General features: G+C 41.6%; 2 protein-coding genes across 2 annotated transcripts; both read right to left on the reverse strand.

Annotated features, from left to right (window-relative positions):
* Positions 1 to 12670: 12670 nt before the first annotated feature.
* Positions 12671 to 18943, reverse strand: zgc:174917 (uncharacterized protein LOC565650 homolog). The gene is made up of 6 exons (XM_055643763.1): positions 16404 to 18943; positions 16000 to 16216; positions 15802 to 15893; positions 14196 to 14335; positions 13947 to 14051; positions 12671 to 12974 (listed from the first exon to the last, which is right to left on the reverse strand). The coding sequence occupies exons 1-6, from the start codon at positions 16531 to 16533 to the stop codon at positions 12867 to 12869; spliced, it is 792 nt and encodes a 263-aa protein (XP_055499738.1). The 5' UTR covers positions 16534 to 18943; the 3' UTR covers positions 12671 to 12866.
* A 150-nt stretch (positions 18944 to 19093) lies between these two features.
* Positions 19094 to 27121, reverse strand: glod5 (glyoxalase domain containing 5). The gene is made up of 4 exons (XM_055643764.1): positions 26915 to 27121; positions 22799 to 22942; positions 20591 to 20746; positions 19094 to 19641 (listed from the first exon to the last, which is right to left on the reverse strand). The coding sequence occupies exons 1-4, from the start codon at positions 27104 to 27106 to the stop codon at positions 19510 to 19512; spliced, it is 624 nt and encodes a 207-aa protein (XP_055499739.1). The 5' UTR covers positions 27107 to 27121; the 3' UTR covers positions 19094 to 19509.
* Between the last annotated feature and the right edge of the window lie 605 nt (positions 27122 to 27726).

A 27726-nucleotide genomic window follows, 5' to 3' on the forward strand; every position in this document is an offset into this window, starting at 1 on the left:
CACAATGTATTTATATCCAAAACTCTGAATCGGAGTGGTAAGAGGAGTTGAGAAATGTTCCACACATTTTATGTGAAACGTGATATTTTTATGGGAAATGAGATGGCACAATGTACAGTTTTATTCCTGCAGACATTTATACAGGTGGCACCTCTGGACAGCCTGGTTTACTGTTCTGTTTTCTAATTTGAGACTCTTGGATAACAGGTCTCAGACCATTTTTTACAGACGCTAAAAATAATGAATCACACAAAAGTTAGAATTACTGTCCCAAATAGCATGCAAATAATGTGCTCTTCAGTTGCAGAATGAGACTATTGTTGATTTTATTTTTACAGTGTCTGAAAGATTAAACGTTTGAAGTAACAAAGGTACCAAAGCTTTGGTTAGAAAATAGCAAATTGAAGAATTGAGTGACGAAATTGAAACTTGTAATTAACGGATGCACACAAACTGGAGCACATTTCCTCCACAATAGCATTCAAGTTTCACCACATCAGCCGTCACATACATCACATAATCCTCTGAGATTTTTGCCACCTCTGACGGGATCCAACCACTGGTCACATCGTCCCATCTCTACCTATACCTTTGTCCCTGTACCTTCTCCCGCGACTCCATCCAGGGACCCCAACAATCCTTTCAAGTGAGGTTCACTTGCACCTCCAACCTCATCTACTGTATCAGTAGTTCTTGGTGTGGACTCCTATACATCGGGGAAGAGCCATGGGGTAGAGGGGGGCATCAGTGGGAGGGGGGCAGGAGCCAGCGAGGGAGACCAGAGGGGAAGGGGCCCCACCAGCGCCCCGCCCCACCAATGCCTGGCCCCACCAGCACCCGGGATAGATAGATAGATAGATAGATAGATAGACAGACAGACAGACAGACAGACAGACAGACAGACAGACAGATAGATAGATAGATAGATAGATAGATAGATAGATAGATAGATAGATAGATAGATAGATAGATAGATAGATAGATAGATAGATAGATAGAAAGAAAGAAACAAGATTTCAGTGTATTTTACATTTTTTATTTGTATTTAGCTGAATTATGTGCCTGTGATACAGCAGCAAGCAAGATATTTTACTGCATCTGTACCTCATCGTAATTGTATATATGACAATATAGTCGACTTGAGACCCTTGTGGCTTAATTCCATGGCTTTTTGCTTCCATATGAATGGAGGCTTGTCTGGCTGCTTGTGGACTTTGATCCATTTGCAAGCTTATCTCTGTAAGGCAATCAGAGCATCCCTGTTTACTTTTTACTCTGCCATTAGTTCATCTACTACATGAGTTAAGATATCAGGCTAATGGGCACACCAAGAGTCATTGTTTATTGTCATATGTCCCAGATTGAACAATGAAATTCTTACCTGTGCATATTCAGCACAACAGAACATAGTACACGTAAACAATATATTAAACGTGAGAAAAAAAATTCTGTGTCTTTATATATATATATTCAGATACTTACAAATAAGCATTTATATGTGTGTGTGTGTGTGTGTGTGTGTGTCCACCTCTCCACCAATTCCAATATTGGTGGTCAATGGGTGGGAGGGGCCTTCTGGAGTGCTAGTATGGGTGTTGTGGGCTGAAGGGACTGGTTTCCAGAAGACTAGTATGGACATTGTGGGCCGAATGGATTCTTGGGCTGGCGGCTCAGTCACTCAAGCCTGTTGTGCTGGCAGCTCACTCACTCACGGCTGGTGGGCTGGCAGTTGGCTCACGGCTATTCCTTGAAATTCCATTTCAAATAGGGTGCAAGGCCACCAAATTCAAGTGCAGTTTCATACCATTTCAAGCAGGGTACAAGGCCACTATAGACAGAGGACCGTGACCTCTCCCTCCTCCATCTTGCAGAGACTGAGCCACGCCCGCACTTCTGGGTTTTATAGTCCCTCCCCTCCTCCCACCAGAAGGGGCGTGGCCTTCATGGCGTGATTGACAGGAGAGAGAATCTCAACTTTTTTAAAACATTAATAAATCTTTTATTTTTCATCGATGGGAAAAATCCTCGGCTCCTGATGAGCAGAGGGGGACTCTGAGTAAGATGGCCAAAATTCACAGCCGTACATGGTAGCGTTTTTTCTAAAATCAATATAAAGCGCAAACAGGAAGTGGTCAAGATTAGACTTTTAATTATATGGAAGGCAAGGCAAATTTAATTAGGCAAGGTAACTTTAATTTGGCAAGGCAACTTTAATTAGGCTACGCTTTACCTGCTGCTATACTATATATATATATAAATATATATATATATATATATATATATATATATATATATATATATGTGTGTGTATATATATATATATATATGTATATATATATATATATATGAAGTTGAAGCATTTAATAGCCGAATAGCTGTAAGGATGAAGCTGTTCCTGAACGTTACAGTTTTCAGGCACCAGTATCTTCTTCCTGATGGCAGGGGTTAAATGAGTGTGTGGCTAGGGTGGTGTGGGTCTTTGCTGTTTCCTGTTTTTATTCATCTTACCTTTTTTGTATAGAGCGGTTCTAATTGTCTCATGCTTTGACTTCCCAGTCTTTTTGATTATGCACTCTACAGTTTTTAATTCCATTTCTTTTCTTATTTCACTCTGCCTGGTCACCCGGTTTAGAACATAGAACATAGAAAAGCATGGCACAGGAACTAGCCCATCCTATCTTCCTGCCATTCTCATTGAAATTCTTCACAGCAGAACGTACAATGTCCCAGCAAGGTCAAAGCTAAAGGAATCCTGAAAATGAACAAAACATGTCCTTATTATTATAATTCACCTATATTGTGCTTCCGATTATTGTATTTTTCCATTCAGAATTTCTTGTACTGGTTCCATATATTCACATCAAAAACTGCAACTAATTATTTTTATGATATTGACGTAATCAGATATTACCTCAATGTGAAATTACAGATTGCATCAATGTTTTTGAAACTATTTAATAGGTTTTGCCTGTTTATCAGGTCAAAATCTCACAAATATATATAGCATCTAGGTTGTTGACACACTTTTTACAACACCATATAAAATTACACACACTGAAATGATACATCAACGGTTTCTACTTTGATAAGATGACTCTTGGATCTTCCGACTTGTCCTACTTGTGCAGCTGCCGCCTTTCCGAGAACTGGTCTTGGTGTCCCAGCAATGTAACTCCCTTCCCCTTACTCCATTTTGTTTGCGAGGTGTCCACTTGGTTTATTCAACTGCTCCTATACTCGCTAACAAGTGGCATTGGAAGCAGTTGTAAGATTATTGCTTTTGAGGTCCTGCTTTTTAAGACTTGTCTGCTAACTCCTCAAATTCTGTGTAATATATGCAAAAGGAATTTCATTGTGCAGTTGCAATTGTGACAAATAATGCACCATTGAATGATTGAAATTAATTTTTGCAAGACCTCATCCTTTCTTCCTTTTGTGGCTGGGATATGTACCCCAACACTGGCTGTTCACATTGGCCTTTCTAGATCCTCTACATCCAAACACCCATTCCCTTCCTGTCCGTGAAGTCTTTACCTGCAGTGTGTGCTGTGTATTCACCTCATTAAACCTGCTATCCACGACCAGCATTGCTAATCCTCCAACTTGAATCCATTCACAGTTTCAGCTCCATAATGTGGTTAGTTCAGAGCTACAGCAGGATAGACTTCCTGCATAAATTGTTGTCATGGACGTTAGAATGTTCTAGATGTTCCACTTTGCACAGACAAACAAACCTCAATTCTACACGGTCCTTTCACAAATAACCCTTATTTCTGAGGTCCTTATTTTCTTATTTATGAGTCATCTTCTCAAATTAGAAACCCTTGGTGAATCATTACATGTCATTTTATAAGGTGCCGTAAAAAGTACTTCAACAACTTAGATAAATATTTGTAAGAACTATTTTTTCCCTTGTAAACAGATAAAGCTTATTCAATACTTTCAAAAACATTGATCCAATCATAAATCTCATACAAAGGTAATTCCTGATTACAATATCATAAAAAATAATTAGCTGCAGTTTTTGATATGAATATATCGAATTAGTACATTAAATTCTAAATGGAAAAATAAAATAATTGAAACTATAATATAGGTGAATTATAATAAAAAAGGAATAGATTTGGGAGTTTTTTCAGGATTCTTTTAGCATTGTTTCCATAGAATTTCCATTTATCTAGTTTTCTTATTACAGGTGCACAACCTTTTATCCGACAGCCTTGGGACCAGACACTTTTCGTAATTTGGAATTTTTCGGTCTTCGGAATGGAAATTTTTTAGCGTAGATTTTAATGGCTGGCTCAGTGGTAGAGTGCCCGGCTAATATCCGCAAGGTAGCGAGTTTGCGCCTCGATCCCGGCAGTTCCTCGGTCGCGAGTTTGAGTCTTCAGTGTAGTTTTTTTCTTGCAGAATAAATGTCTGTATGAAATGCAGTGTGTTGAATGAGTTCCTGAATTTGTAAATGTGACCGCAGCATTGAATCACCTCCCGCACTCATGCACCCTAGCGGGGCTACATGCCCTAAGGCGGCCTAAGGCGACATTTTCACACTCTTATATCTGTGTGCAGCAGAGGCGCCAAACGTGAGCTTTGGTGTGCAGACGACATCCTGGAAAAAATGTCTGGTTTCTTCCAGGTAGGCGATATACCCTCCCGCGCAATATACCCTCCACTTCTCTTTTTAGTTCCCCTTTCTTCCAGGACCGACCCGAGGTTCCGCTGTCACCTCTGCGGGCCACCCTCGGTGAACGCTCACTCAACTTTGTCTTGGGATTCCTACTCTCCCGGTCAATGTACCCTCACCTTCTCTTTTATGAATGGGGATTTAGTTCCCCTTTCGTCGAGGACCGACCGGAGGTTCCGCTGTCACCTCTGCGGGCCGCCCTCGGTGAACGTTCTGTCTCCCTGTCCCTTGGATAGCAGGGGGCGATCAAACAGCACAATACCCCCCCTCCCCCTCCCCCCCCCCCCCAACTCCAGAGGAATCCGCCCCCCGATGGGCCGCTACGGCGACAAGTGTCAGTTCGCCCACAGCCCGAGAACAAGACGCACCTTGCGCACCAGCAGCAGCTGCCCCTCTGGAGTTGGAGCGGGGCTGGACTGGAGTTGCTGATCTGGGATCTCCGTGCTTGCAGTGGGCCTGGGGGTCGGTGTCCCGATGAGGGGGCACAGCTCGGGCTGTGGGCGAACTGCCACTTGTCGCCGTAGCGGCCCATCGGGGAGCGGCTTCTGGTGGTCCCGATGTCTCCCGCTAGTTTGCAGTTTTCCTCTGGAGTTGGAACGGGGCTGGGCTGCTGCTGGCTGTGGGTCTCTGGGATCTCCGTGCTTGCAGTGGGCCTGGGGGTCGGTGGCCCGTTGGTCCTGACGTCTCCGGTGACTGGCATTGCCGACGTGAAGACAGTGCAAAGCCCCCGCGCCGGTGCAATGGGCGGGGAGCTGGAGAGGGGAGGGAAGGGGTCACACACATGGCCGGGAAGCAGAGGGGTGTAGGTGGGGTGAAACTGAAGGGAGCGACAATCTGCAGCTCCCTGCCCGCTGAGTTAAAAAAGTTCCCACGCAAGACTCACGATACACTGTGTATCGTGAGTCTACTGTGGGAACTTTTTTAACTCAGCGGGCAGACAGCAACATATTGTCAATTATTAACCCTCCCGCGCAATATACCCTCACCTTCTCTTTTATGGATGGGGATTTAGTTCCCCTTTCTTCGAGGACCGACCGGAGGTTCCTCTGTCACCTCTGCGGGCCGCCCTCCGTGAACGTTTTCAAGGACCTTTTTTCAAGGACCGAAAAAATGTCGCTATTCGGAGGTTTTCGTTATTTGGATCTTCGGATAAAAGGTTGTGCACCTGTACCTCTTGCTTTGAAATACTCATCATCCATCGTAAAATCAGAAAAAATCGGTATTTCATCAGGCTGGAAGATTGAGCCAACATCAGTGTTATAATTCCATTTGGAATATTTTGGAGGACCAAGAAACCAAGAACCAAGAACAAGAAGATAACACGTCATAGTGTGGGGAATGGTGTCCGTTATTGATGATTGTCCACTATAACCGAGTAAAGTGTTATCATTGTATAAGTAGTAGAAACAAACAACTGGAGTGTTGGTTAAAACACAAAAGGACACAAAGTGCTGGAGTAACTCAGCAGTTAGGCTGCATCTCTGGAGAACATGGATAAATTACGTTTTGGGTAGAGGCACTTCTTCAGACTCTCGGTCCGGAAATGGGCCTAAAATCCAGGTGAGTTGACAGCCCTGTCCTACTGGCAGCCAGGGGATAGGTGAGGATCAGCGGAGTCAATGGTCACATCCTGTGGGATGCCGGATTAGCCGCAAGGGTCAGCGGTGGTGGTGTCAGCAGCAGGCATGGCTTTGAAGTGGCCGAGGAAGCTGTGTGGGCCGGCGTTGGCTGCAAAGGGCTGGGGAGGCAGCGCCGGCTGGGGCCGGCCTGGTTCAGCCGGTGCTGCAAGTGGCTAAGGAGGCAGCGCCTGCTGGGGGTGACGTGAGCAGTTGTTGGTTGATCAGTCCGCTACATTCGAAATCCGTTATAAAGAAATCCATTAAAACAAGGGTTTACTGCAGTATGTTAGAAAGTAGTTGTTATCTTATTTAGAACGTGCTACTTTTGTAAATGGTTTGCTCTCCAGAACCAATCCTTCACACCAAAAATATCTTGAAGTAATATAATCCAATGTAACTATTGAAATTGCGTTTGATAATCTGACGTGCAATTTCAAATTATTATTTTGTTGCGTTAAAATAACAGTGGCAATCAGGGCAGGGTGTACAGTCAGAAGAAGGTCAATGCAGTCAAGACAAGGTCTGTAGTTCAGTGTGCAGGTATGAGACATCTCCAGGTAGCACAAAGTCCATAATTGGGAAAGGACAAGCACAGGCAGGACAGGGTCAACAGTCAGGACAGATTTTCTGAAAGCAGGATAGTCTGCAATCTAGCGAGGGAAATCAGCTGGACCTCAAACCTATTTGTAGTAGACTTCTGGGAAAGTTGTCAGGGAAGTGAACTGTACATTCTTGGGGACTTCCTCTCACGGGACCCGGTGAACACATGACAGGATAGATGAGACAGTGTGATGCTTGCAGAATGTGGGAGCCCAGGGACACGGATGGAGCCTCTGGCTGCTACAACTGTGGCAAATGTGTCCAGCTCTAGCTCCTGAAGGACCGTGTTGGGGCACTGGAGAAGCAGCTGGATGACCTCAGGGCCTCAGGGCCATCCGGGAAAACGAGAGTCAGGCATCAAAACGGGCCAGGCATCAAAATGAGTGGCAAGAATGAATTTGTAATAAATATATGCAGGTTAATTGCACATTTCAACCCTTGCACCTATTTTTGGAATCTTCTAAATTGGCCCCCAGATGACTTCACATCATAAACTTGCCCGTGTAACAATTTCAGCACATTTGAGCAAGTTAATGATGAACCTTATGATCAGACAGAAGTCCTATTTTAGAGAAACCAGTTCATCATGTCACTGCCTCAAAAGGCCTATAATTCAAAGAAGTACTTAAGTCAAAGTTACTTTAACAATAAATAACTTGTGTTAATTCCCTTCTAAATTAAGTGAATGCATTGTTGTACCCAATATTCAAGGACCAAAAGTGGGTTGTTTTTAAATTTTAAAAATGGGTGAGAAAGTTCAGTTTTATTCTGTTTGCTTTGATTCCAAGCTATATTGGTCTTATTGACAGTGAAGAAATAAAACTCACGATTTAACATGCCTAGAGATTCAATTTCACCTGTTTTTGTGCAATTAATCATTATTGTATTTAACGCTGGTGCCTAATTAGGATTACATCAAAAAAGTGACAACATTTCTCAGAAAGAGTTGCGAAAATGAGAGATGGGTGTTGTATTAGAACAGAGATTCCCATATTTTACTGCACAAAAATCACAGAAGAGTATTTTGCCCTAAAGGTGTGTTCATCTTGGCAACAGCAAGCAGCAACACACAATTGCAGCTGCCTTTCAGGAGACAGAGCTACAGAGGAGAGGGACGCATCTCCATGGTTTACACCTAAAGTCTTTGAAATTTGTGGCAGGTGATAGGTCTCAAGTGCCAGGACAGCAAAGGAATATATTCAGGAAATATGTGAGGGTCACCATTTGAAGCATCTGGCAGGAGCTGATTAAGTTGTCTCCTCATGGAATGAGTAAGCTGCAACGCTAAGCACAGGCTGCTGAAATGGGAAACATGGATTAGGTATAGAAATAAAGACATCAACTCTGTATAATTTTATTGACAATAATGGAAATGTTTTTAATAAGAAAATAGTTCTGTATAATGCATCATTAATTGTAAACTGAACCTCCCTCTGCGCTGTTGTAGGTTTCACTGCATTGTTGTATGTATCGTTGTTATATTTGTGTTTTATTTGTGTATGCATAAAAGCAATAAAGACTAAAGTGAAAAAAAGCACAGGCTGCTGGGTGCTCACGAGATGATTTGCATGACCATGAGATATTCTAAATCCTGAATCTGTAAATTCGCTCTCTCTCTCCACCCTACCTCATCATGTCAACTCACTGACATCAGAGGCACTCCAGCCCGCAGGCTAGAAACAAAGCACACACCTCAGGACATTATCTTTGTCAAATGTATCAAGTGAAAGTAAGACAATGGGGGATGTTAGAAATGAAGAACTGCAGGTGCAGGTTTATACCAAAGATGGACGCAAAGTGCTGGAGTAACTCAGTGGGCCAGGCAGCATCTTTGAAGAAAAATGGTGGGTGACATTTCTCGTCGGGATCCTTCAGGGATGTTAGTTGGCAAAAATTGGTCCGAAGTCAAATCTCATTTTTAGTTTAGGTTATTTGTGCCATTGTAATCTAGATCAAGAAGCTTCCATAGCAGACGTCTTGTCACTTAGCACATGAAACATAGTCATAGGAACTTCGAGGGGATTATATGTAAATGTACTATCTTTTATTTTGTCTATGCTGCACATCAGGAGAGACTCCTGTTTAATTTTCCCAGAATTCCATTATTGCCAAAATTGGTAAATTGGTCCCTTTGGTGTGATTTCATCAAGATCAGTATCCTGAATTTGCTGAAGTTACCCAGGCATCAATTGAAAGTGTCACATAGCAACTAAATTTGGGAGAAAATACTTAAGGACATTCCTGTTGACTGGACGGTGTTCGAATAGTCTGCAGTGAGTTCTTAAGTGTCTAGTCAGGTTTGCCAATGTCAACACAGGGTTCCACTTAGTAACACTGGAGTCTTCTCATTCTATAGCAACTATTCCATGATGGTCATTGTGTGGAGCGTCTGTCAGTGCTGCTCCTGTGAGCTTACAGACAGAGGATGAAGCATGAGACACCGACAAAGAGAGGAATACAGAACTAGACCAAGAACTTGATCATGTTCAAGTCCATTCCATCCAGTCTGAATGAATCTCAATTGTTAGCTAATAACTACCAATTAGTTAGACAATTAGGGTCTATCCTAAATGTCTACTAGAACCTGCAATCTCGGTTGAGCAGAGAATCATTCTCTGCAAAGTCTAGATTTCAGACTTTCAAGAAGGATAGCCCTGTACTGCACAAGAAGGCCAAGTATGATCTCCAATAGGCTAACAGGCATATAAAAGTGTATCAAATCATGAGAGGGATAGATCGGGTAGATGAACAGTCCCTTGCCCAGAGTAGGGGAATCGAGAACCAGAGGACATAGGTTCAAGGTGAAGAGGAAAAGATTTAATAGGAAACTGAGGGGTAACGTTTTCACAAAGGGTGTGGGTGTATGGAACAAGGTGCCGGAGGAGGTAGATGAGGCTGGGACTATCCTGATGTTTAAGAAAGTTAGACAGGTACATGGATAGGACAGGTTTGGAGGGATATGGACCAAGCGCAGGCAGGTGGGACAAGTGTAGCTGGGACACGTTGGCCGGTGTGGGCAAGTTGGGCCGAAGGGCCTGTTTCCACACTGTACACTCTCTGACTCTATACTGAGGGAGGATTCCAGAACAAGTTAGAATCCCAATCAAATTAAATGGGCACCAGGCAAGTGTGGCAGGGCATGAATATCATCAAGGATTACAAGTTGAAATCAGTGGTGATCTCTGACAATGCTGATGAGCTTGATACCTTTTATGCTCACCTTGAACAGGTAAACAATGTTCAGCCAAGGCAGGTGCTTCCATCCTCTGCTTGGTTTCTTGGTTTCTTGGTCCTCCAAAATATTTCAAATGGAATTTAAACTGGAGGTGGTGAAGGGAGGGCTTAAGCCAGAAAGGGTTATTGGGAAGAAAGAGCTACTTTAAATTTAGTTGCATCTGGTTGGGTAACTATAGTTGGGTGGAGATTATTCCATGCTTTAATTGTGCGGGGGAAGAACGAATTGCTGTATACATCTGTCTTTGTAGCTGGGATCACAAATTGGATCGAATGCCCTCGTCTGCTCCTAATTGGTTTGGGGTTGGTGTAGGTCTTGTAGTCTATGTCGAGCTGACCATTTAACATTTTGTAAAAACAGGTCAAATGGTGAGCTTCACGTCTGGCTCTGTTGCAAACGTCTCAATGGCAGAAGTCACATCTGCTTTCATGAGGGTAAACTCTTGGAAAGCAGCCAGCCCAGATGACAGGTACTGAAATGGTACTTAAATCAACTGACCAGTTATTGCCAACTTTTTCAACCTCCCACTTCAAAGTCACCTACTTTAAGGAAACCTCCATCATTCCTGTCCCAAAGAAAAATAAAGTAACCTGTCTCAATGACTGCTGCCCAGTAGCTCTTGACATCGATCTTAATGAAATGCTTTAAAATATTAGTAATGACCCGAATCTCCGTCAAACCCTGGAAAATCTATACCCTTTGCAATTTGCATATAGGAGAAATAGATCTGTGGAGAACGTCATCTCTCTTGCACTATATTGAGCTCTGGACCACCTTGCAATAAGAACGCTTCTGTCAAGATGCTATTAACTGACTTGACCCGCAGCATCATATTATTGCATAAGCTTATCTCTAAACTCTAATCTATAAACTCCTGGATCTTGGTCTTGTGTTCTCCATCTGCCATTGGCTTCTGGATTTCCTGACTGGCAGATTTGACACCAATGTTGTTGTCCAGATGAGGATGTATGCATGATCATAAACTAAGGACAATTTAAATCTGGAACTTTGAGTTAGTACAGAGATAATAGGTAGGAAACAAACAGTGATGACTTTAAATGTACGCCTGACACTAGTAAAATGTCAGGTTATTAAAGTGGTTTGAGACCAAAAGTGTGTGTCCATACTTGTGATTGGTGCAATTTTACCTGTAACAACTTACAAATACTCTAGTTATATTCCAATGACGTATAGGTTGGTGGGTTAATTGCCTTCTGTAAGTTGCAAATTGTCCCTAGTGCAAGATAGTGTTAATGTACAGGTGATCGTTGGTCAACGTGGACTCGGTGAGCTGAAGGGCCTGTTTCTACGCTGCATTTCTAAAGTCTATAATTGAGTTTTGCACAAATAGCATCCGAAATCTGGCAATCCAATTTCTGGGCAATGGCATTGTGTTGTTAATAAACCATAATGTCCGTGAAGCATCATGTTTCATGTGGGAGTGAGATTTACCTCTGATTAGTCAATCTGGTTACACTGAAAATGGTAGCATACTTAAAATAAAAAAAAGATGGTTTAAAGAAATCAGAACAGAATGCCACAAAATCTCAGCAAGTCAGGCAGAAAATGTTGCAATTTGAAGAGCTGAACTCGGAATTGTTCTGTTGTGATGAAGAGTTTTCAAACATGAACTCTGGTTCCATTTCCATATTTTCTGCCAGGCCTCCTGACTGCTGCCACTATTTCTTGAGTGTGTTATTTCACTGCGCTATGAAATAATTGTAACAGGTGGTGAATCTGTGGAATTCTTTGCCACAGAAGGCTGTGGAGGCCCAGTCAGTGGATATTTTTAAGGTAGAGATGGATAGATTCTTGATTAGTACAGGTGTCAGAGATTATGGGGAGGAGGCAGGAGAATGGGGTTAGGAGGGAGAGATAGATCAGCCATGATTGAATGGCGGAGTAGACTTGATGGGCCGAATGGCCTAATTCTACTATTCCTTATGACCTTAGTTAGGTCTCTGAGAGTTTAGTTGAATTTAGTTTAGTGATACAGCAAGGAAACAGGCCCTTTGGCCCACCTAGTCCGTGCCGATCAGCAATCCCCGCACACTGACGCTTTACTCACACTGGGAAAAATGTACAAATTTTACAAAGCCAATTAGCCTACAAACCTGTATGTTTTTGGAGTGTGGGAGGAAACCGGAGATCCCAGAGAAATCCCACACAGGTCACGGGGGGAATGTAGAAATTCCATGCAGGCAGCATTCGTAGTCAGGATCGATCCGGGGTTTCTGGTGCTGTAAGGCAGCAGCTCTACTGCTGCGCCAACGTGCCGCCTCCATATGTTTTAGGGAGACAACAACCTCTATTTGCTTCAGAAGACCAAAGACGATTGGGATGGAGACTTGGGTCATGGCTCCCTCAACTACTGTGCATTAAGATAATATCAGTGGACAATGCTATGATATGTGAGAACGAGTTGAGCATATCTGCACGGGCTTCCTACAGGAGACATTATTTCCTAGAACAGGACCAAATAAGGCTATGCAAAACCTCGGAATTAAGGATTTGAAAAAGCAGACAATTAGATTTCCATTCCAATAACCTTTTTTATTAATATATTACGCAGTTCAATAATTAGTAGAATCACAACATTGTATATACACAAAACTTGATTTTTCTTTTGTCTGAACATCAATGATGCTCCATTTCAGTGACAACAGACGACATTACAGCAAATTATACAATATTCATAAATTAATCACTTTTCAATGGTGTCATATTTTCAAAATGTTTTAATAAAGGTACTCGGCGCGTTGTTTTTAAAGTGTTTGAAGTTGTCTTCTCCTGCAACCAGGACTGTGGCAGGGAAAGAACGAGGCCGATCTGGATCCTGAAAAGAAAGCAGCAATCAGCATTAGAAATTACATCGACAAGTTGTTGAGTGCAAATATACATTGCACAGATACAGATGGGCTTGGCATTAGGCAAGGCTTATCAGAAAAATCCATTCACATCCAATTTAAAAATGTGTACAAATTATAAGTGAACACATTTTCTCATTAGCCTTGTCTGATCTGGTTTGCCGGATTCATTGATGTCTAATCACTTGATGTTTTATTAGTTGGGATAGGTTGTCCTATTCAATGGTTATCCACGTTTGTGTGGATTGATCATTCAATTTCAGGGAAGGATTTCAAATTAACAGATATATTGGAAATACAGATTACTGAGAAGACCAAGTTGCTTCACACATCTGTTAAGAGTGTAGTTCTTTTAAGAGTGCCCCGGGGAGCCACGCGCACCCGATTCACACCGCGAAATAACCACGCTGCCGACGACTGGAATGACGACCTAAGACTGGAATGCGCCCCGGTAGGCCTGACTTGCCCCACAAGCCTCCCATGGGATTGTAGTGAAGCCGGGCGACCAGGCCTGTGTGGGCCGAAGGAGCCTCAGCAGTGGTGGTGATGGAAGCCTCGGCGGCAGTGGATGTCTTGGCAGTGGTGGTGCCTCGCGGTCAATGAGCGTGAGGGGGGAGGGAAAGACAATTGGTACCCGGAGTGGAGGGACGCTGTGAGGGACGGTGGCAGAACAATGGGGGCCCCGTGTGGGGGGGGGGGGGGGGGGGCACTCTAGTTTAGAATCCTCTGCCCAGGGGATAAGTCTGTGTTTGTTTGTTTGTTCATTTGTACCCGTGAGGGCGTTGTGCACACGTCAGCCATCCAACAATCGCTTGTCTTTTTCTTTTTATTTTCACTTTTAATTTCAAGTTTCTTTGCACCTTGTGCGTTGTGACAGTCAGCTGATCAATTTTACTCCGGGGATGAATAAAGTTTTATCGTATTGTATTGTAAATACTCACGTCAACAGGATAAGCAGTGGTGGGGACATAACGGATTACAAAGCCACATCTACGCCTGTTTGAAACATTAGGTTCACTAAAGTGAACTGTCAAACCATCATGGACCTGAATATTTTTCAGGGGGAAAAACAGATTATCAAATAAGTTTACAATGGGACGTTTGTGAAAAAATCCCTTTTTTTTTCCAGAAATGTCTTAATTTTCTACAAATTATTTATATTTTTGATTCCTGACCTAACATCTACTCACCGACATTTCTCCCACTTTGAGAGGGCATTGGACAGCCTTCTCTGTTTCAATCAAGTGCTCAGGAATTTCCTGATTGGATGTCAACATATTCCCAGCAACTGTACTTGTTCTATGTTCCAATAACCCTTGCTTGTGGCTTCCTGCAAATATCAAGGAGCATCATATAAGTCCTCTGGAAAATACTTGCAAGTCAATTGATATAAAAGTATTAAAGATTTAATTGGATTAAGAAATTGCTGATCACACTCCATTATTCAAGAAGGAAGGGAGGAAAAGGACCATAAACCAAGTGTAATATTTGTGGAAGTTCTGACGAGAGGCAATCTACCCGAATCACTGATGCTGTTTTTCTCTGCACAGATGCTGCATGACCTGATGAGTATTTCTAGCATCTTCTGCTTTAACCATATAACCATATAACTATATAACAATTACAGCACGGAAACAGGCCATCTCGGCCCTACAAGTCCGTGCCGAACAACTTTTTTTCCCTTAGTCCCACCTGCCTGGACTCATACCATAACTCTCCATTCCATTCTCATCCATATGCCTATCCAATTTATTTTTAAATGATACCAACGAACCTGCCTCCACCACTTCCACTGGAAGCTCATTCCACACCGCTACCACTCTCTGAGTAAAGAAGTTCCCCCTCATGTTACCCCTAAACTTCTGTCCCTTAATTCTGAAGTCATGTCCTTTTGTTTGAATCTTCCCTATTCTCAAAGGGAAAAGCTTGTCCACATCAACTCTGTCTATCCCTCTCATCATTTTAAAGACCTCTATCAAGTCCCCCCTTAACCTTCTGCGCTCCAGAGAATAAAGACCTAACTTATTCAACCTTTCATTTATGATTTCCAATATCCATTAACTTTTGGTTTAGCATTTCAGTTTAATGTCACTTCTGGAGAAATTACTGGAATCCTATTAACGGAGGAGCGCCTGGGCACCGAGAGAAGCAAAGCTTGACAACATATGTAGGTTTTGAAGTGTCAGTCCGAAATTGACATTTCTGAGAAGGCTCCTGACAGGTGTGATCTTAATGGATGTGAACATGAACTTGAATGGCACGGAACTACAGTTAGCTCTGTGACACAAGTTTAGAGGTTGGACTCCCACACTCCAATGACCTACGTTTGTAGGTTAATTGGCTTTGGTAGGTTGTGAAATTGTTCCTAGTTTTGTGTAGGTTAGTGTACTAGGTGATTGCTGGTCTGCATGGACTCGATGGGCCAAAGAGCTTGATTCTGTGCTGTAACTCTAAAGTCTAATGTAGGATGCACAGCAAGTTGTGCAGGTGGGGAGGGGTGACACAAGCCAAAATAGACTAAGTGAAGAGAATATTGCAGAAGATTTTCAAAGATCGAGAATTTTGAGAGATTCACTTTGCCTACATTTATCCGGCGGACCCAAGTCAAGTTAAATTTTAAGACACCGTTTTTTTTTGTTTAAGGGGATCCAAGGATATGAAAGAAATTCAGTGAAATGCAAATAGAGTTCAACTATATTTACATTGACTGGCAGATAAAGATTGAGTTTCCATATGTTCTATTCCTATTTGTGAGATGGTGAAGCAGAAAATATAAATTAAGTCTATAAATTTAACCTGGAATAACTTGGAGGACCCCATTTTCTTGGTCAACATCATCAAGTGCCAGCCACACAGATGCCACAGAACCTCCTTCAAACCCCCAGTACCTGTAGATGAAAGACAGCATTAGGATAAGTCTGATCACTTAAAAAGCGGTGATATTCAGAAAATCAAGTCTTGGTCTCTTTGTTTCTATGCTGCATTCCCACTCACCTGATGTCCTGGTGCCAGGCAACAAATGGGGCCACGTTGTTTTTGTACGGGACATCCGAGGCCGGATACTTACAGATAAACCGGGAATCAAGAAGAATGATGTTAGGACCCAAAACTGCAGTGATGGTTTGGAGGACCTGGGGATGTGTGGCTAAATCCATCACCCAAGTGTTCTCTAAATGTATATTGTGAAGGTTGTACTGGGTGTACACTTTACCTGGAATGTAAACAACAGAAGGAATTAAGAAAGTTTACATTTGAAATAAAATTTGATTAAAACAAGATATTCATTTTGAATTACACGAGTAAATGTTTTATTGCATTGCCCAATATCTCAGTGGAGAATGCTGAATGGATGCCCACTGTAAGGACTGGAAATAGATGAAACAACGATATTTACTTACCAAATTTCTCCTCTAAAGCTGAATAGTTCTGAAGAGCCGATGCCAATTGCTTCTTGTCCAGGATCTGGATTCCTGTGAGGTAGCCGTTGCTGTCATATTCATTCTTCTGGTTGGTTGCCTTGCTTTCCATATTGATGACTCGTTTAGTCTCTTCTGCTTTCAGAAGTTGTGTTGGTGTTTAAAATAGCTGGCTTAAATATACTTCAGGAAACTTCATTAGCATAAAATACGCAACTACTTCCTTGACTAGAAATGAGTCTTGTTCTGCAGTGACATCATGCGTAAATGACCTGCTTCTTCACATAAATCTAAATGGCCCAGAATTATCTGCATAGTTGGAAAATACATTCATACTATTTTTTTGAAATACTCAGAGCACGCAGCTGTTTAGTCACTCACTCTACCATTACAATTAACTCAACTCTAGTTCAATGAGGATGTAAAGAAATGTCCAAGTATTGCAACAGACATAGCAAAGAACAAAGCGTCAAAACTACAGTGTAGAATTAGATTAATGCTAGAGATTAGCTACAATCTGCAATGGACTAAGTGATAACATGACATTTGAACAATCAAAATTCAATAATGTAGGCACAGCTCAAAATAAATAGTGGTGGATAATTTATCTAAGTGGTGAATAAGTACATTTGAGAGTCAGATTCCATGAAGTTCAGCATCCTCAATAAAGGTAGATGATTTGAGGCTTAAATATTAACATTCCCTTGCTAAAGAACCCAGTGAAATATACGGTTCAGCACCCAAGTGAAGTTACCACCATCATTGATGTCAATTTGAGTCACTCCATATACCTTGGTTCTCAGCCAGCACAAGATAAATAGAGGGAATCAAGTTGGTATCAGTGACAGCAGTGACGTATGTTGGGTGCTGAGATGAATCTTTCACGGAGCTTTAGGTGAAATTAGTCTTTCCTCATCTGCCATTATTGAGGATTATTGAGGATAATGCTCATAGAATCTGCATGACATTTACTGAGCAGGAAGATAGATGGTTGTAATTGTTGGAGGTCCATCATCTCAGCATCAGGACCCCCAGTTCCGTTAAGACAGTGACTCAGCCAGCTTTAACCTTATCGCCGTCAAAATTCATAACCTTTGCTTTGATTGACTTGGAAATTTATTCCCCAGTTGCTAGATCAAAATTGCAAATCTGCTTATCTATCTGTTCTGTAGAAATGCCTATCTCACACACAAGGCAGTGGTTCAAGAATCTAGCTCACCTCAAAAATCTCAAATAAATGAGATTAAAAAAATCATTATAGAAATAATAAAACACCGATATCTTAATTTTATTGTGCCTTTCAAATAAAGTATATGTCATCTGCAAGGCAGTTCCCCTAGCAATCCAGCAGCCCTTCCAAACTGCACTGAACATAGTCTAGATTAAATGCTCAGGAGGTAAACTTGAATAGATGACATTTGAGTTAGAAGAAAAACAAACTTTTGGTTAGAAATGCAGCATTGGCTATCGATCACTTGTTCACACCAGTTCTATCTTATCTAACTTTCTCAACCGCTCCGTAAACACAAGAAGCAATTTACAGAGGGCAATGAATCTACACAGCTGCACGTCTTTGGAAGGTGGGAGGAAACTGGAGCACCCACCGGAAACCCACGCAGTCTCATGGAGAACGTGTAAACTCCGCACAGTCAACACCCGAGGTCAGGATTGAACCTGGGTCTCTGGCGCCGTGAGGCAGTGGTGTCACTGTTCCGCCCTGACTTTGAAATCAAAATGTTTTCGTCGCTACCTTGTTTCCCCAGTCCACCTCAGAGTGATGGAGGACATGCACACTGCATCCCAAGAAAGCAGCACCCACCCAAACTCACTTCCAGGCTAACTTGCAATATCAGACCATCTACTTACGGAAGCAGAAGACCCACCACCTGATGGATGAAAATTACATTTGTACACTGTTGGGTTCAGTTGCAAGAGATTTTCTTCTCATCAGCAAACAAATCTTTAGGTCCATGAGCTTACCAGCGGCTGTTCTTCAGCAAATGACCCAAAGAACTAAATGTCTTTCCGCACAGAGAGACTATGCTGTTTTAACAATCTTATGAGCATTTCAACTTGCCAAAATAATCATCCTGTGGGAACATTTTCTTCTCATCAACCGGAATTCAATTCAAATATTGAAAGCAAGGAGCTAGTGTGCTAACTTATCGTACAAGTCAAGAGTATTTATTTATTTTATATTGATAAATCATTTTTTTTTAATGCAGACAAAAAAATAATTTGTTATCATTTCTAAATCTTTGGAAAATGAGTTTTGCATATATATCTTTACTTATCCTTTAGACAGACACAAAATGCTGGAGTAACTCAGCGAGCCAGCAACAACTCAGAATGAAGAAAGATTCTGACCTGAAATGTCACCTATTCTTTTTCTCCAGAGATGCTGCCTGACCTGCTGAGTTGCTCCAGCATTTTGTGTATATCTTCAGTACAAACCAGCATCTAGGGGCTAGCGGAATCAAGGGATATGGGGAGAAGGCAGGCATGGGTTACTGATTGTGGATAATCAGGTATGATCACAATGAATGGCGGTGCTGGCTCGAAGGGCCAAATGGCCTCCTCCTGAATCTAATTTATGTTTCTATCTGCAGTACCTTCCTACACATTTACCAATCATCTGTTGTGTACAGTGATCACAAAAAATTATACTCCAGTAAAAAGTACTTGAAATGTTTATTGATTAATTAAGAGTTTGACATTACTCTTTTCACCTTAAACGTAAGCCAGAATGTACATTTTCACTATGTTGAACTTCCTTGTCTATGCCACAGCATGGAATATTGACGCTGGAATTATGTTCATACTATTAAACGCACCATAATAAGTCAATAGTAGGTAAAAATGCTGGAGAAACTCAGCGGGTGTTACTGAAGTCTGAAGAAGGGTCTCGACCCGAAACGTCGCCTATTTCCTTCGCTCCATAGATGCTGCCTCACCCGCTGAGTTTCTCCAGCATTTTTGTCTACTTTCGATTTTCCAGTATCTGCAGTCCCTTCTTAAACATAATAAATCAGTAGCTTGTCTTGTAGGTTTGTTTCTTGTAGGCATTTGAATGATATTTGGTGGTACTTTACTGTTCGTCAGAATGGTAATTGGAAACTTCAATTAAGTTATAGTCCGGATCTCTGAAGTAGACTGACTTTATAACACCCACTGCCCCAGTTCGCTCAATAGGACCTTCCTCAATGTGAACTCCACATATCTGTATAAAAAATATTAAGAACACAATTGTTACTTTCAAAGAGAAGCTACGAATGGATAAGAACAAAAATAACAAATAACAAAAAGGCATGCAGAATAACAAGCAATGTACATTGTTCATCGTGAGACTTGCTCAAGTGAATTCACATTTCCTATCATTCTTTTAACCAATTTGATGCAATATGCCAAAGTGATAGAACTGGAATTAGGTGTGTCCCTACAATATATCTATTAAAGTGATTCATCCTGTATAAAGTAAGCATTAAGTTCAGGACGGCAGAGTGGCACAATGGTAGAGTTGCTGCCTGACAGCCCCAGACACGTGGATTCGAACCTGACTATGGGTGCTGTCTCTATGGAGTTTGTACATTCTCTCCGTGACCACGTGGATTTTCTCCGGGTGCTCTGATTTCCTCCCATATACCAAAGACATGCAGCTTTGTAGTTTGATTGGTTTCTGTAAATTGTCCATAGTGTGTATGATGCAAAGCTGGGATGACATAGAACTTGTGTAAGGGTGATCGTTGGTCGGTGTGGATGCGGTGGGCCAAAAGGCCTATTACCAAACTGTATCTCTAAACAGTAAACTTCAAAGCAGGTTTCTCACAGCAAGATATTATGCAAAGAATAATATTTGACAAATGTTCACATTTCATGTTTTTTTCAAATTTTTCATAATCATTTCTTGATGAACAATGTTTAACATGCCCCCTTTTTACCAATTAATATATAAATGGAAACCTTCAATTTGAAAATATCCAAATGCTGATCAAAACAACTCTATCTAGAATCACAGCTACATTTAATACTGATAAGGAAAATATTTCCAAACATCTGTTCCTGTAATTAAATAAAATCTTAAACCATGTTTCAGACACCTTAGTTTATCAAGATCTCCATTCTTAGAATCAGTTTCCTTTAAACCATAAATTAATCAGTAATTGACTGACCTTAAGATGTTCAATCACTTTACTTAGAGGTGTGTCTGTGATTAGACATAGATCCATGGACCCTGCTGTAGGCTTGTGTGCTTTTGGCTCAAATTCCTTCCCAATTTCATGCAAGTTGAATTTCTGATCCCCAAAGGACAGTGCTTTGCGATTACCCTGTTGCAAGTGCACCAAACAAAATATATTTACCAGCATTCTTGGCAAAAAGCTTTTTATCAAAGTATCGATAACATGCTAATGACAACTCAGTCAACTTGCCTCTAGGTTATAAAATTCTGTATTCAAGCCTTAAACTTTTGGCAACTTAGATTGGAAGTGTCAATGGAGCTATTTGAAAGGTTTGTACTGCAGCTTGTACTAAAGACAGTACTGTGTAGGAATGAACTGCAAATGCTGATTTCTATTGGAGATAAACACAAAATACTGGAGTAACTCAGTGGGTCAGGCAGCATTTCTGGTGAAAAGGAATAGGTGATGTTTCAGATCTGAATCCTTCAGATGTCTGAGGAAGGGTTCCGACCTGAAATGTCACCTATTCCTTTTCTCCAGATTTGCTGCCTGACCTAAGATCCCTAATGCCTAAGAAGGCAGTGTAAGAGTTTTTGTTCCTGTTCTCAAATATCCTCGTCTTCAGTGGAGTAGGTCTCTGCATTTGAGCACCATAGAAAAGGCTGAAACATGCAGGGCCATTTTCAGCCAGAGGTACTGAAGAGATGACCGTTAATAACATTTCCTATCGGTAGAACAGAAAGCAAACTCAATTATTTCAAGAGGGATTGTATACAAAACAGGGATGTAATGCTAAGGCTCTGGTAAGGCCGCATTTGGAATATTTGGAATTTTGGGCACCATATCTGAGGTAGGATGTGCTGGCTCTGGAGAGGGTCCAGAGGAGGCTTACAAGAATGATCCCAGGAATGAGTAAGTTAACCAATGATGAGCGTTTGTCAGCACTAGGCACTCGGCTGGAGTTTAGAAGAATGAGGGGGGATCTCATTGAAACATACTGAATAGTGAAAGGCTTGAATAGTGGGTGTGGAGAGGATGTTTCCACTAGTGGGAGAATCTAGACTAGAAGTAATAGCCTCAGAATTAAAGGACGTTCTTTTAGGAAGGAGATGAGAAGAAATTTTTTTAGTCAAATGGTGGTGAATCTATGGAATTCTTTGCAACAGAGGCTGTGGGCGCCAAGTCAGTGGATACTTTAAAGGCAGTGATAAATAGATTCTTGATTAATACAGGTGTCAGAGGTTATGGGGAGAAGGCAGGAGATTGTGAATTTGACTGTGCATGGTATGAAGACACTTGTAGTACTTAAGTCAATGGGCATCAAAGGAAAATATCCCATTGTATCTCACACAGAAGAAGATGATCATGGTTTGTGGAGATGAACCATCTCATCATCAGGGCAACATTGCCAGGGTTCCTCAGATAACTGTCCTAGGCTCAACCACTTTCTTTATTAACCACAGTCTCTTTACCAATCACCTTCCTTCCATCATAAGGTTAGAAGTGGATATGCTCATTGAAGATTTCAGTGTTCAATTCCATTCACATAAGCAGCAGGTAGAGGCTGGGTATCGTGTGGTAAATGACCCTTGACACCCAAAGCCTTTCCACCATCAACAATCTGAAACATAAACTGTGGACCACTACTCTCCAACGGCTAGAGCTTGAGGAACGTATGTTCCAATAAATGACCCTTCGAATAAATAATCAGTTTCCACCATCAACAAAGCAACTAATGAATGGAAAGGCTTGATGAGCGTTGTCCCCATCGGGGGAATAAATAATCACTTTCTAGGACAAAGCAACTAATTGAATGGAAATCCTATTCCCCATCGGGGGACTATGTATAAACACTGGTGTAATTTCTACATGGTGAAACCAAAATGTATAAAAATGGCCTCTGACAATGTGCACTTCAACCACATGTGATTTTTTTTCTATTACAAATCTCAAATTGTGGAGTACAGAGGCAAATAACTAAATGGTGGGTCTTTGTCCCAAACATTATGGAGGGCACTGTATATGTACTTAAGAGCTAAATTACCAACAAAATAAGAAAGAGAAGAGAGGATTGTGAGAACAGGTTTTGTAAATTTGGAAGTACTTTTGGCCTATGGATATAACTTAATAGGGTCAAAAGCGGTTGAAGAAATCAAGATTTACACATTTGGAAGTCAAACTGATGAAAAGTAAGTTTACCTTGAAAGTGACGACTTGCATTCCCAGTGTTTGAGAGTAGAACGCAGTAGTATTTTCAATGCTCTTTACTGTCAGAACGAGATGGTCCAATCCTTTGATCTGGACTGGCGAAGTAAAGTTTCTCTGACTTAACCGGACTAATGTCTATGAGAAATGTAACATTTAAAAAAATACAAATTTGTACGGAATTATCCGTCATTTTGAAAGTCCACAGCTCTAACCGCTGTCCTATACTAAGCTCTGGTCACCCATTACTACTTCAATATTTCTATATTTCCTTCAGACATGGATGCAGGCCATCAAGTCAATGCTGACTCACAGTGCAAGCCATTCCCTGGCACATTCCTATCAAGTACCCCCCCCCCCCCCCCCCCCCCCCCCCCCCCCCCCCACTTTTTTAAACTTGCTTAAAGGATTGGAGGCGCCAGAGTCTTTATGCCATGGAATTTGTGCAAACTTCTCACTAGAGGTTCTCAAACAGAAAGCCAGAGTACCTAGGGGAAATCTATGCCATCACAAGGAATTTGTGCAAACTTCTCACTAGAGGTGAGAATTGAGCACAGGGCAATAGAGAAGTGAAGTAGCTGCTTTACTGTGCCGTCCACTATGGATTTCTTCATACTGAAAAGCACAGAAAATTTATTATTCAAATGTTCGGTACAAACTAAATTATTCTACGTATTTTTAAACATAGAAAGAGATTGATATCTGGAATTCACTGCCAGAGGAGATCGTGGAATCAGATACAATTGTTATTTTGAACAGATACTTCAAATAATTTAAGCATAGAATGAGTGCAGATCTAAAGTGGGCAAATGAGATTAGTGTAGATGGGCAAAGGGCTGGGACATGCATGTGGTGGGACAAATGGCCCATTTCTGTGCTGTACAACTGTAGGAATCTAAAATCAGTTGGTAGATTAGTTGGACAATAAAATACAGCGTTTACAATGAGTATGCAAACATTATAGTCAACAATCAGTACAGAAGAAAGTCATTAAACCAAATTGGTTATTGATAGAAATTTTGGCCATATAGTAAATTGAGCAGATGGGAGGAAAAAAACCATTTAGGAAGAGTTGTGAAAAGGTTAAGTACAGATCCAAAGAGATTCTGAATGTCCAGGCCCACAAATCACAAAAATATAGTTGTCAGCCCTGGCACAAGTATATAATCAAAAGGGTGAAAGTAATGTTAGTCCTTCTAATTAGAAAGCTGGACCATAGAGAGATTGTTGTGCAGTTATTCTATAGATTTTATAATGGTTCCCATTAATTAGAAGGCAGTAAATGAAGTTCCGTAATTTAAGACAGGCGAGAAAGAGAAAATCAGGAAACTTTCGACCAGACAGTTAACATCGGTAGCCGGGAACATGCTAGCATTTATTATTGAAGTTGTATCTGGCACTAAAAGCTGCATTAGGGTTGACCAGAACTAGGATTGAAATATGTAAGGAAAATCATATTTGACTGATCTATTTGGTTTTTGAGGGTGTGGCTATTAGAATAGATAATGCCATTTGGATTTGGCCTATTTGGAGTTTCAGAAAGTCATTGATACAGTGTTAAACAAAATTAGGGCATACAAACCCATACATCTTTGGAATGTGGGAGGAAACCAGAGCACCGGGGGGAAATCCACACTGTCACAAGGAGAACAAATAAACTCCATATAGAGAGCACCCGTAGTCAGATTGAACTCAAGTCTCTGGCTTTGTAAGGCAGCAACCACCGTGCAGCCCATAAAGTGTGCTGATGATACAAAGCTGGATAGGTAGACCAAAAATCAGTCTGAAGAAAGGTCTCAACCCGAAACGTCACCTATTCCTTCACTCCATAGATGCTGCCTCACCCGCTGAGTTTCTCCAACATTTTTGTCTACCTTCGATTTTTCCAGCATCTGCAGTTCCTTCTTATACAAAGCTGGATGGTGAGGTGGGTTTAGCAGAAGAATCAGAGTATTTCTTGACCACATGAACAGGTCCACTGAATGCAAGAGGACGTGGCAGATGGAATGTTTTGTGGAAAATTCTGAGATCATCAACTTTGGCAGACCAAAATAAAAAAGGTGGATTAGAAAAAATACAGTAGATGAGAGATTCTAATGTGTGGGGTTGAAAGGGAATTGGATGCCATTGTGCATGAATCACTGAAGTTTTCCATTCCAATAGTGAGTGAAGCAAACAATATAGTGACTGATTTGAAGATGATCTGAATACAGGAGTAAAGAAATCTTATGAAATTGGAATGTTGTGTACTGGTCTGGTCTCCCCACCTAACGAAAGATATATTTGGGAGGGAAGGAGTAAACCAAACATAGATAATTTTGATTTATGGGTTGGGTGTGGGGACAGGTTTGGTACTCTGATGGTGTGATTGAGCAAACTGGGGTTTTAGTGTCTGGGAATGAGAGGTGATGTCATTGTCACATACTCGGTTCTCATTAGCAGCCAACTGACTATCCACATATCTGTGACCGTGTGAATGTGCCATGTTATAATTGAATCCTGTTTGCCAAGGAACAGATAGCATTTGATGTCTTATGCTGGTGAGTGGTGAAATATCACCAGGCATTGTCCATAAGTCATAAGAGCAGAATTAGGCCATTCGGCCCATCAAGTTTAATCTGTCATTCAATCATGGCTGATCTATCTTTCCCTCTCAACCCGCCTTCTACCTTCTCCCCATAACCGTTGACACTCTTACTAATCAATGTATAGCAGAAGCTGGGATTGGGGACGAACATCTGGTGTCAGGAGCATTGGTCAGGTCCAGAGCTTATGATTGGAACCAGGGGTCCCAAGTCCTTATATGTGCATGCGAGCTGAAACCCGCATGTAAGTTGTATTATCTATGGAGGACTTCCCCAATTTCTGAAAATGCATAATTAATGGTTACAATGCTTCTTTGTTATCCACAGCATAATGAGGATTAAGCACAAACAAAAACACTACAGGACTCGAATGGGTAGATGCAGATTGTGCTTCCCATCTGAAGAAGGGTCCCGCGCCAAATGTTGCCTGTCCATTCCCTCCCCAGATCCAGCCTGTGTTCCTCCAGTGCTTTGGGTGATGCGTTCCCTGTCACATTGTCTTGAATCAGGGATATAGTGTGAAAATAAGAAAAATGATATCTTCACATAACGGCTGGTGAATCTTGGAATTCTTCACCCAGAGGGCTGTGTGGCTCGGTCACTACAGCCATTCATTGATATATTTATGGATATTAAAGGAATATCCTTTAAGGAAGAGCATCAAAGTGGCACTGTGACAAGAGATCACCAATAATCTTATTGAAAGGTAGAGTAGGGGGTGCAAGGGACTGAATGGTCTTTGCTATTTATGTTTCTTATGTTTACTAAGAGGTAGATGTTCATTTTATTAATCTGGGAGTCACGTGTTGGCAAGACACATGTTGTCAGGTAGTTAAAAATAAAGCAAAATAAGAGCATTAGAAATATAGTATCTGTCCCTTCTAGCTTGGGTTTATTACTTGAAGTTCAACAAAAACATCATAAATGCTGTATTTGCTTCCTAGCTCATGCATATAACCGGTCATTATTGGTACTGGGCTTCCCAGAAATGGGCTTAGAAAGGGACAGGCAGGTTTACCAAGGGAGATTGCAGTCAGACTGCCCATTGAAGAAAGATTAGCAGCTGACAGAAATGATTTAAATGTTTTTTAGGATATGGGACAGTGTGTTCTTTCAAGCACGACGTGTCCTTTCAAGCACAACGGCCCCCTTCTCTGAGTGCCTGATTCTGGGGAGCCGATTCTGGAATGGATGCATTTGGGACGATTTCACTGCTATTCATCAGTGTTTTCCAACTCACGTTGTAAAGAGCGATCACACGCCCCGGATTTGTGTACTCGGGTTGGGACCGCACTCCTCTCGGAGTAGCCGCTTGGTTAGGATTAAGGTTCAGGATCAGGATCAGGATGGATGGGATGGGGTTTTGGGAAGGTTTCGGGAATGAAACCGCTTCCACGGAGGAGGTCGGATCCGGGCCGCCCTGTCGTTTCGTGTAAGATTCAGTGAAGTCCCCCAATTCGCAACACGCCCGACCTTCCTTCCTTTCTTGACTACTTTCCCATATGAAGCCGGAGAAAAGGTTTACCTGACAATAAGCATTGTGATATCGGAAAGCTCTAGGAAGCAACCCTTTCAAAAGCGCCATGACGTTGCAGGACTTTACCGTCGGGAGATCGTCACTACTTCCTGCATTGAAATTGCAACACCGTATTCTCTGTACATTAGCAGCTGATTGCTGCTGCTGCGACTGAATTGTGTAAACACGGAGGCGCACCATCTTTCTCGAATTTCACGTTAAACAACATCAACAATAAGATATCTCAATACCACTTTGATTACACTAACATAAACCTCTTTATTAAGCTTCAAGGCCAATCTTCGATCTTTCATAAACACCTTTCAGTAATCAGTAACAAATGTTCAGGGCTTGGTGGCATAAGGTAATTCAAATTATGGAAAATCCAAAAAGAAACTCGAAATGATAATATACCCTTGTTTTTGATAACCTGACATTATTTTGTTTCCTTTCAGTTAAATTTTAAGAATGTAAGTGTATCCTGGTTTCATGCAAGGTTGATATTTGTGGAGTGTTAAGCCCCTGCCCCACTTAGGAGACCTAAACAACAACTCTGGTGACCTTGCCCGCCACCCAACAAAAAATCAAGGTCGAGGTGACCTGCAACCTCCCAGGCATATGTTGACACCTTGACTATGAAGAAAACCTGCTTCGACTAGACCTGCGACTAAAAAACGGCAACCTATTTTTAGCCAAGGCCAGTTTTAATCATGATGAAAAAATAGCAGCAACCTAGATGAAGCATCGACCACGCGGAGTGACCAAATCCTCCGGTGACATAGAAACATAGAAATTAGGTGCAGGAGTAGGCCATTCGGCCC

This window comes from Leucoraja erinacea, chromosome 12, assembly GCF_028641065.1.
Source record: "Leucoraja erinacea ecotype New England chromosome 12, Leri_hhj_1, whole genome shotgun sequence".
In the NCBI taxonomy this organism is placed as follows: Eukaryota; Metazoa; Chordata; class Chondrichthyes; order Rajiformes; family Rajidae; genus Leucoraja; species Leucoraja erinaceus.

Coding starts and splice junctions, on each gene's coding strand:
- zgc:174917 (XM_055643763.1), bottom strand. CDS start 16,533: ATGGAAAGCAAGGCAACCAACCAGAAGAATGAATATGACAGCAACGGC. Junction 15,894..15,999: donor GCCTGGCACCAGGACATCAG/GTGAGTGGGAAT, acceptor TTTCATCTACAG/GTACTGGGGGTTTGAAGGAG. Junction 14,336..15,801: donor GGTCCTCCAAGTTATTCCAG/GTTAAATTTATA, acceptor TGATATTTGCAG/GAAGCCACAAGCAAGGGTTA.
- glod5 (XM_055643764.1), bottom strand. CDS start 27,106: ATGGTGCGCCTCCGTGTTTACACAATTCAGTCGCAGCAGCAGCAATCA. Junction 20,747..22,798: donor TGCAAGTCGTCACTTTCAAG/GTAAACTTACTT, acceptor CACTTGCAACAG/GGTAATCGCAAAGCACTGTC. Junction 19,642..20,590: donor AAGTGATTGAACATCTTAAG/GTCAGTCAATTA, acceptor TTTTTTATACAG/ATATGTGGAGTTCACATTGA.